The 11098-nt window shown below is 36.1% G+C and overlaps 1 protein-coding gene across 1 annotated transcript; it reads left to right on the top strand.

The window, feature by feature from the left end:
- Nucleotides 1-985: 985 nt before the first annotated feature.
- On the top strand, nt 986-9783 carry LOC104595720 (coatomer subunit gamma-2). The gene is made up of 18 exons (XM_010256578.2): nt 986-1155; nt 1629-1726; nt 1818-1868; nt 2006-2119; nt 2211-2411; nt 2495-2596; nt 3024-3131; nt 3228-3461; nt 4604-4854; nt 4980-5151; nt 5309-5464; nt 5554-5604; nt 6287-6430; nt 6532-6729; nt 6827-6958; nt 7052-7225; nt 8657-8896; nt 9238-9783. Exons 1-18 carry the CDS (start codon nt 1110-1112, stop codon nt 9430-9432), a joined length of 2667 nt encoding a protein of 888 aa, XP_010254880.1. The 5' UTR covers nt 986-1109; the 3' UTR covers nt 9433-9783.
- Nucleotides 9784-11098: the final 1315 nt, after the last annotated feature.

The following is an 11098-nucleotide window of genomic DNA, read 5'->3' as shown; positions in this document are numbered from 1 at the left end:
GAACGATTTTGACTGTTTTTCAATTTTTTTATTTTTTTGTCAGAATGGTTCTAACCGGTAATTGGACCCCTGACCGATTCGGTTTTAAAAACCACGATTCCAATTTCCATTGGGAATGACAATTTCAGGCCTCCCCCAAAGAATGGGATTCCCATTTATAATCTACCAAGTAAGGAATTCATGACAAAAATGAAAAACCCCCTAAACCCTAATATTAATAAAATAATATGATGATGATGATAATAATAATAATACATTAATAATTAAATAATGAAATATTATGAAAGTAATAATACAATAACAACAACAAAACAAGAATATATCAATAATTAAAATATTTACAATAATAGCATTACTGTAATAAAATATTAATATAACATAATTAAAGTAATAATAAAATACTAACATATTAATTAGAAATAATAATAAGTTAATTTAAAATAATAAACAAAATAATAGAATATTGAAAAATAATAATGTATTAATAAAATAATGATAAATATAAAGATATTAATTATTAAGTACTAATAAAGTAGTAATAAAATAACAATTATATATTTATAAAATAATAAATAGATTAATACAAAATTGAAAAACTTTAATTGATCCCAATTACAACTCCAAATAAACGAAACAATAACAATTAAAATCCGATTCTGATTTGCGACTGAACCAATTACAGCGTCAGGAATATATAATTCCAATTCTGATCTTGACTGCGAACGGACCCTTAATTCTTTATGCGAATGTTCCTACTCTTAAGTCCTACCAATTACCAAGCCTCTACGGACCGATCCGACTACTGAGATTTTAGAAACAGCCGTTAGCCTCCTGACTCATGAGAGGTGCTTCCACCAAAAAAACCGCGAAATCAGGAAATCCCGCCGTTCGCATACGCTGCAGTTTCAAACGGAAGGGTATTTTTGTCATTTAAAAATATTCTGTGTACACACGGTGTAATTTCCCATACAAATTTCTTCGCCCTCTAGCCCCTCTCCTTGTTCGATGACACTCGCTCGCTGCGCTGAGAGACAGGGACTTGTGTGAGTTCTGAACTCTCCCTCTTATTTCTGTTTAAGGCGCACAAATCTCTGCAGATCTGATTCACCATGGCCCAGCCTCTTGTGAAGAAAGACGATGATCGGGACGAGGAAGGTAGGTCTCGGAACCATTTTATTCACGTAATTTGCTTTACCGATGCCATTCACCTCACTTGGTTTGATTCAATGATTCATCTTTTAGTCTTTTCTATTGTCGAATTTTGTAACTTGTATTGACGTTTAACATTCTGGTCTTTGCTTAGAAGTCTTAGATCCATTAGATCTACTGAATTTCTGTTTTTAGTATTTTGATATTGCTTCTGGATGTTGTACGCGAGAATGGATATGCTTAAGAGAGAGTTATGCTCAATTCAGTAGATCTGATGCGCAATTCTCATTTTTATTTTATCAGATTGGCAAATTGTATTACTGTTTGCTGATTCTATCGCAATGCAGTTGGTGTTATAATTATACCTCTTAATCTATTCTTGTTTTGGCGGATTATTGTGATTTTATTTCTTGACGTGCCTATAACTGGGAAATTTCTCCCAGAGAGCTATTTCTGACGTTGTTGTGTTTGCTTTGCAGCGGAGTACTCTCCTTTTACTGGGATTGAGAAGGGTGCAGTCCTTCAAGAAGCTAGGGTTTTTAACGATCCTCAACTTGATCCCCGGAGATGCTCTCAGGTTTTTCTTTACGTGGAATTTGCTTTTGTTTTCTTTTTTAAACCGTAAAGAATTTATGTTTTCAGGTCTTGCACTGTTTTCTGGTTCACAGGTCATTACAAAACTCCTATATTTACTTAACCAAGGAGAAACATTCACCAAGGTCAGAGTTCTTTGTAACAGATATCTTCCAACCTCCTACTCCCTCGATCCATCTTTCTCTTTCTTGCTATTTTGGCCTATTTGAATGATTTGGGTTTCTCCATTCTGAGCATTTTGCCAATTGCATGCAATTTATAGATAGAAGCAACAGAAGTATTCTTTGCTGTCACAAAGCTTTTTCAGTCACGGGATATAGGTCTAAGGAGAATGGTTTATTTGATCATCAAGGAACTTTCCCCTTCAGCAGATGAGGTTATAAGACTAAATTGCTCTCCTTCCCATTGTCCTTTCATACTCTTCCTTAGAAAAGTAGACACTGATTTGCAATACTCTTTGTCTAAAGGTTATCATTGTCACAAGCTCACTGATGAAGGATATGAACAGCAAGACTGACATGTATAGGGCAAATGCTATCCGTGTTCTCTGTAGAATTACTGATGGAACTCTTCTCACACAAATAGAAAGATACTTGAAGCAAGCAATTGTCGACAAGAATCCTGTTGTTGCCAGTGCTGCTCTTGTTAGTGGAATTCACTTACTGCAGGTACCATATGACATGGCTTTTCATTGTTGGTAAGATATACATTGTTGTTAAGTATGTTCATTCATGCTGTTATATTTGAACAGACAAACCCAGAGATTGTGAAAAGGTGGAGTAATGAGGTACAGGAAGCTGTTCAATCACGGGCTGCCCTTGTACAGTTCCATGCTCTGGCTCTTCTTCACCAGGTAGGCTGGGTTTTCTTTTTTACTTATTTTATTTTGTATGTGCACACACACACACACAGATATATATATATATATATAAAACAACGGCATCTCAAGTGTGAGGAGTATGATTTATACTTCAGACGTGAGTCTCAAGGTTTCACCTCAAGGAATTTTCCTTGAGCCTTGCCTGAAGGCATAAGCTTGATATACTTATTAAAACACTGTTTTGGAGAGGTTTTTGCCATGCCAAAATCTTGTCCTAAACACCAGTTTCATATTTTGTTGAAACATTTATTGTTTGAAATAATTAAATTTTCATCCAAATAAGCCATTACTTAAGGTGCAACCATAAACACCAACTTTGACTTTGAATATTTTCTGGTTGAAATTATCATGCTATTTTATAACTTAAAAAGTGTTATATACATCTGTTGTTGACTTGCAGATACGGCAAAATGACCGGTTAGCTGTTAGCAAGCTAGTTACCAGCTTGACAAGGGGAACAGTTCGCTCACCTTTGGCCCAATGCCTCCTTATTCGTTATACTAGCCAGGTATATACATATTACTTGAATATTGTATGATCAAACTTGCAATGCTATAGCCCATGTTTCATGCCCTTCATTATGATGAAAGAAGTATTCATGCAGGTAATACGTGAGTCAGGTCTCAATACACAAACAGGAGATCGCCCATTTTATGATTATCTTGAGGGCTGTCTGCGACATAAAGCAGAAATGGTTATTTTTGAAGCTGCTAGAGCAATAACGGAGCTCAGTGGTGTGACCAGTCGAGAACTGACTCCTGCTATCACTGTACTACAACTCTTCTTGAGTTCTTCAAAACCTGTGCTTCGTTTTGCTGCTATCCGTACTCTAAATAAGGTTGGCCCTTCTTCTTGTTCACTAAAATTATTTCTACTTGCACTTTCCTTCTCAATAAATATTTCTCGGTACTTCTATATGGTGCATCTAGGCAAGGGTGTTTTTGGAGGCTGCCAGGCCCTAGGGTTTTGTTGTAATCTTGTAATCTTTGTTTCTTTTTATTTCTTGTATGGTCAAAAATATGCTATTTCCTTGTATTGCCCCTGCTTTCCTGTTTGGACTGGCCAAGGTTCTTTCAATCATCATCATCATCTAAGCCTTGCCCCAACTATATGGGGTTGGCTACATGCGTCCTGTTTTTCTATTTTGTTCTGTTCAGTGCCATATCCATCGTTAAATTATGGGTGCTTAAGTCATTTCTTACTACTTCCACCCAGTAGGAATCTGCTGAATTAAAAAATATGAAAGAAAGTAGTTTCTTGAAGAGAGAAGGAGAAGAAGAGAAGTTTGAAAGAAAAGAGAGCAATAATCTGGCTGCCCCCTTCACTTATTGTTTATACTAAAATAATAGAACAGTATAAAGACAACTATGCCCTTATAGGGCGGCAAAACATAAAACAGCATATATAACACACAAAAACATAATAAAATTTGGACTCACATAACTACTGTGGTCCCCACCTCCTATCTAACAACTAACATAAAACATCTACTCAGAAAAATATCATAAAACTAATTAATCTTCAACACACCCAAGTCCTTTTCTGTCTGCCGCTAGCTCTTCTAGCCCCTTCAACTTGTAGCAATTCAGTTTTCCTAACAGGTGCTGTAGATGGTCTTATAGGCCAGGGTTCAATATTTAATAAAGTTTCTGTTAATTTTATCAAAAAAATATTTTTTTTTGTATTTCAAATTAAGCAACTTTTGCTTGTTATTAATGGAATTTTAATAAAGTATGTCAGTCTAGTTCAGGTTTAGAGCTTAAGATTGTCATTTGTGATCTGAAATGAGATTTAAGAAAAACTGAACATAGTCATGAGAAACCTAGGGCAACCAATATTGATTTTAAAAGGAAAAGAAGAAACCTAGGGCATCCAGTCTCCTGAAACTGCTTATGATAGATAGCTGGAGTTAGATTGCCCATAAACACTGTAATCCTCTAACATAGTGCTCTTTATTTCTTTTTTTAATGATTTTTTCAGGTTGCAATGACACATCCCATGGCAGTTACAAACTGCAATATAGACATGGAGAGCCTAATTTCAGATCAAAACAGAAGCATTGCTACACTTGCTATCACTACACTCTTAAAGACAGGAAACGAATCTAGTGTTGATCGTCTGATGAAGCAGATAACCAACTTCATGTCAGATATTGCAGATGAGTTCAAGATTGTAGTTGTTGAAGCTATTCGATCATTATGCCTTAAATTTCCACTTAAGTATCGAACATTGTGAGTGATCTTGGATTTTTCCCACATAAGACTTTGTTCTCTCCCTTGTCTCTTTGAACTTTGGGTTCTATAACATGATTCTTGATTTAGATTTTATTCATCTTCTTTTTCTTCTTTATTTTCAGGATGAACTTCTTAAGCAACATTCTTAGAGAAGAAGGTGGTTTTGAGTATAAGAAGGCAATTGTTGACTCTATTGTTATCCTAATAAGAGACATACCAGATGCCAAAGAAAGTGGGCTGTTTCATCTCTGTGAATTTATTGAGGATTGTGAATTCACATATTTGTCTACACAGGTGGGCATTTCTCCATTAACTGTAGCAAATCCAATTAATTGGATTGTTTGAATTCTTATCTTTTTTTTTTTCTCTCTTCATCTTCTTTGCGCTCTTGTTGTTTGACATTTTTGTATGCACTTTATTATGAATATGTGCTCCCTTGCCATATTTGTAGATACTCCACTTTCTAGGAAATGAAGGACCAAAGACATCAGATCCCAGCAAATATATCCGTTATATCTATAACCGGGTTATTCTTGAGAATGCAACTGTTCGGGCCAGTGCTGTAAGCACCTTGGCAAAATTTGGTGCTATGGTTGATTTCTTAAAGGTAGTTTTATGCCTTATCAGTTTATGCATTGTTCAGCATTTGGTTTAACTAATTAACATTTATTGAAAACATTGAACTGTTTTATGCAGCCTCGAATATTTGTTTTATTGAGACGCTGCCTCTTTGACAGTGACGATGAAGTAAGTCTCAGTTTAAAATTTAAGAATTCTATGTCTAAGAGTTGAATACTTTATGCCTAGGGAGTCATTTCATATTGGCTTACCCAATCATGTTTTGGAAATTAACTGATTACAAGTTGCACTAATTGCCTTGTTTTGATTGGTAGTTTGAAGCTTGGACATTGTTTCCTTCAATTTATATTTGAGAATTCCTAGTTTGTGTGGCAAATGTTCTAGTTAGTGTTATTTTGCAATGATATTATAGTTAGGTATTAACATTTTTAATTAGGTATGATATCTTATTTCATATTAAGGTTTAGCCTTTTTATTTCCCCCATTTTTGCATAATTCTGCTTTAAACTGGGAAAAGAGGGCCCATAAACTTTGTTTAGTCTGTTTTTCCTAAGATGTTAAACGTAGGCCATGTAAATTTGATATGTAGCTGTTGGAAAATGAGCTAGTTCAAATTCATTCTTTGCCAGAAATAGAGATAAAAATTAGCCTTGTTCCCTGGACACGTTCCTTAAAGATTTTGCAATTGTATTGGACTTGTTCAATTTCCTTGCTTTACTTGTTCAACCTGTCATTGGAATGAAAAAACAATCTCAGTTTGAACTAAGTCTGACTTCTATCCTCTAGTTTACTTGATAGTGATATGTGCCTTGTACTTGCTAGGTATTCTTAACTGCTAATCCATTCACAGGTTCGTGACAGGGCAACACTTTATCTAAATATGCTTGGGGGTGGTGATGATTCTGTTGATGGCACTGACAAGGATGTGAAAGACTTCCTTTTTGGGTCGCTGGATGTTCCATTGGTCAACCTGGAGACAAGTTTGAAGAACTACGTAAGTGTTATCCTGGCCCCTCTCTCTCTCTCTGTTATATGTTTTACTGATAAGCTTCTTAATATTTCTTTTTTCTTTTAATAAATTTTATTTGAATACAGGAGCCTTCAGAAGAACCTTTTGACATTGATTCTGTACCAAGGGAGTTTAAGTCACAGGCACTTGCTGAAAAGAAAGCCCCGGGTAAAAAGCCAACTGGGCTTGGTGCTCCACCCAGTGGCCCCACATCCACTATTGATGCTTATGAAAAGATGCTTTCCTCCATCCCTGAATTTTCAAGCTTTGGGAACCTTATCAAGGTTCTTTTACTGAGCCTAATACAAGTGCAGCTTAATGGTCGATCTATCACTGGCATCTCAAGATTTATTTGTTTTAATTTTCACTTTTATTTTTCAGTCATCAGAACCTGTGGAACTGACAGAAGCTGAAACAGAATATGCCGTTAATGTTGTTAAGCATATCTATGATGGACATGTTGTGTTCCAGTACAACTGCACAAACACTATTCCTGAACAACTATTGGAAAACGTAAGTTGCATGTTTGGGATGATTGACATGTGTTTGCTTCTTACCTCACTGGAAAGTTCTTTACAATAATGTTGCTTTTGCTTTCTACAACAGGTCACTGTTATTGTGGATGCCTCAGAAGCAGAGGAATTTTCTGAAGTTTCATCCAAGCTTTTGAGATCACTACCTTACGATTCTCCAAAGCAGACCTTTGTTGCATTTGAAAAGCCAGCTGGAGTCCCTGCTGTTGGGAAATTCTCAAATATGCTAAAGTTCATTGTTAAAGAGGTATGGTACAACCACTGCTTCCTATATGCTGAAGTTCCTACTATTTCTACTTTTGTTTTGAAGCTGATTAATTTGCTTTGTGAAAATGTGCATTCCTGGTTGAGGGGTAATATGGTAACCAAACAAAGTAAAAGTATGGGCTACTTGCTAGCTTTGGCCAGTTGATCAAGATGTTCTTAGTTCATATTTGAAAGATGTTTCACTTTGACATATGTTGTTATACTTAAGCTAGGAATAGGATTTATAGAAGCAGATTTATAATTTGTTTCTAGTGGCAAATATCTGGAAAAAAATAGGTATTGGTTGCTGCTACCATCATCTAAATTGGAAACTTGTCACCATTGCTTACCTAGCAACTTGTCACCATTACTTGGGGGGCGGGGGGTTGATACTGTGATGTTGTTGAATCTACTTGGCCCCATTGTGGGGTGGTTGAAACCACATGGTTTGAACCACACCACACACTATAAGGTGTTGTGTAATGTGTACTAAAGAGCATATTTTGGTTATTTATTATATAATATATAGTAACAATTCTATTTATCATGACATGGAAGAACCATGTGATTTTAGTGTGGACACAAATTGGTGATATCTTGTGGACTAGGACCAGCCACATTGTGTAATGGCCTTCCAGTCTACCCCTCCCAAGACTCCAGATAGCTGGGACCAATATTGGGTGAAGGTCTTTTTTAACGATCCACATATTGCTTCAAAAAATACCCCCTTGGTGGTACTATTATCAGATATATAGTGCATAGATGTTTACAAGATATAACTACTCGCTCAACACAACTTAACTCAGCCTTGATCCCAATAACCTACCCACTCTCATATGTTATTTATTCATTGGGTTTAAAAATTCTTGCAGTTTTCTAATTTCTTTTGCCATAAAGAATCAATGGAAGGTTTTGAGAATTGTTGTATGAAAACTAAACAAGTTATAATAAAAGGTCCAGTGGCTTTACCACTTCTTAGTCTATATTCCATGGTTCTTAGTATTTTCATCTGTCCACTACCTCTGGTATATGTCAATATCTGTCATTTATTTAGTGCGTTGCTTTCTGTCAGTTTATTTGAGTAAAGATACTGTGTCCAACATCAGGTTCTTATGAAACATAAGAGGGGGCCATTACCTAATGTTGGCCTCATCTATTCAGGGTCTTAGGTCCTAGAAGAATCATGCACTGGTACTAATTATAGAATTTGTTGAACACTTTTTTGAAACTTTGAGATCAAATACTTGGACAAATCTAATTCATACTCTGATCCAGTTGAGCCATGCTTGTTTTGTGAGGAATTATACCATTTGAGTTTCTGGATTGAGGTTTTTCTGACTGACAAGATGTAAGAGGCAGAGGATTCAATCAACAATTTAGAGTTATTTCTTTTGAATGCTTTTGTTGTTCTTACTTAATATTGTCATCTCAGGTTGATCCTTCTACTGGAGAAGCAGAAGAAGATGGTGTTGAAGATGAGTATCAACTGGAGGACCTTGAGGTTGTTGCTGCAGATTATATGTTGAAAGTGGGAGTCTCCAATTTCAGGAATGCTTGGGAAAGCATGGGTCCAGATTGTGAGCGGGTTGACGAATACGGCCTTGGTGCAAGGGAGAGCTTGGCAGAGGCTGTGAGTGCTGTCGTCAACATTCTTGGCATGCAGCCCTGTGAGGTACACATTTTTTTTCTGTTGGGGTCATGTAATCTTTCTAAGTACATGAAACTGCGGATTAGTTAAGATATTGGCATAAAATCTGACTCTTGTTGCTATCACCAAAAAAAATGGTGATTGGTATTTTTTAACCTTTCCAACATGAGCCACAGAGCCAGTAATATCTAATATGGACATTACATGTTAGATGCAACTCATTTCTCCTGTACGGAGGGATGCCTTGTAATTAGCCTGATCAACATGTGGTGCGGGGGTTATTAGCTTTCTAGATCAACCTAGCTTCTATCCTGAAAAATGGACTAGTCTAGGCTGCTGAAAGGTTTTGCTTCTGTATTGCGCAGGGGACTGAGGTAGTACCGAGCAATTCAAGGTCACACACATGTCTGCTGTCTGGTGTGTTCATGGGCAATGTCAAGGTGCTTGTCCGATTGTCATTCGGAATTGATGGGCCCAAGCAGGTTGCTATGAAGCTGGCTGTTAGATCGGAAGATCAAACTGTCAGTGACATTATCCATGAGATAATTGCCAGCGGTTGATTGCAGATCTCAACATTGTTGGATTTGATTTTGGCCCCTTTCTTCCTTTCTTTAGTGAGACCGGATACATGGAGGATGTGTTGGTTCTCTGAGTGTTGCAGTTAGCGTTGGCTTCAAACAAAAAACTAATAGACGAAACAGAGATCATTTCCAGCTTTGGAGGTACAGTTTTCAGAGACGGGAAGCTGTTTTTTTACCTGTACTTTCTTGTTTAATTTTTTGGGGGGTTGGTTGCCCATTCATATTTGATATTGGTTTTAAATTAAGAACATAGAATTTAGGTAATTTTGGTGATTGACTCCCGTGTCTGATATATGAGAACATTTGAATAAATTCCCGATGTTGGCATCATTCGACGTCCCCCAAGTTGAGCCTGCAATTTTTAGAGGTTGCATTTGGCACATTCCTTATTTATCTGCTTTTTGCAGTTAAAGATTCAATGTTCAAGGCATTTTTAACTGTAAAAAAGGTGATAAGTCCTTAAAATAAGGAATGCCAAATGCAGCATTTATCAAGAGAAAAATGAGTTTAGTTTTCAGGAAACCTGGAATTTGACCTCACTACAATATGGTGCGTGTTAATTGCAATCAAGGTTCAAAGTATCGAGACTGGTACTCTTTCATTTTGATATGTCGGTCGGCCTGTATTGGTATCTTTTTTAAGTTTTATTTATTTTTTTGAAACCGATTCAGAGGGGTCAGTTTAAGGCCTGGCCATCCTCTGAACCAGTATCTGACTCGATACAATCTCTGGAGAGGCGTATTGGTAAGCCATCGGCATGATACATATTGGTTGATACGGGTCGATATGTATCGATATTTTGAACCTTGATTGCAACAACCAACTTGATTGGATCCATTGAGATGAATTCCTACTTTGGGCTCCATTTGCGAAGAGAGCAATTTCTGATACGTTCAGTGCAAATACAAATTAACAAATATGCAAGAAGGTTCAAATGACCAAAATTGTATTTGCATTCTTTCAAACGGAACCTTAGACATACGGATTTATCATGGGTTCGGTGTCTGGGATGGCGGATGGCCTGGTCGATCTTGATTGTGAGTTCACTGATTTTAAGATCTTTTTTGTTTTTTTGCGAAGCCATTTATTTGGATAAATGTTTTAATTTTCTTTTATTTTCTGGGTAAAATGAAATAATAACTATTTATCCATTAAGCTGATAAAATTGCCATTGTTGGGTAAAATAAAATAATAACTATTGATTCATTAAACCGATAAAAGTACCATTGTTAAAGGAATAATGTTATTCCACCTAGGGCTATAGCTAGATTTGAAATTGGGTAGTGTGTTTTCATCCACACCATGGGTAATCACACCCCAACAAGATAGTTATTCTACACTGTGGACAAAAATGTATGGACTGATCCACACCACACCTCCATAGGCGTTCTGCAAGGTGTGGTATATTTTAGCCTGCACATTGTATTTGATTCCATGCATCCCAATTACAACATTTGAGATAATCTATGTTAGTAACATTACAAAATAATATATTATTTTTTGTAATATACACAATAGAAAAATATTAGTAAATAGTTAAGGATTTTAATAGTTAATAAAAATAATATTAAATAACAAATAATGATATTAATATTAATTAAACACGAGTAGTAATATTAATGATAATTGATAATATTAACAATAA

Source organism: Nelumbo nucifera, chromosome 5 (assembly GCF_055504915.1).
Source record: "Nelumbo nucifera cultivar China Antique chromosome 5, China Antique-T2T, whole genome shotgun sequence".
Taxonomy (NCBI): Eukaryota; Viridiplantae; Streptophyta; class Magnoliopsida; order Proteales; family Nelumbonaceae; genus Nelumbo; species Nelumbo nucifera.
The sequence above is the reverse complement of the archived record's forward strand: the minus strand, read 5'-3'. Positions and strand labels throughout refer to the sequence as shown.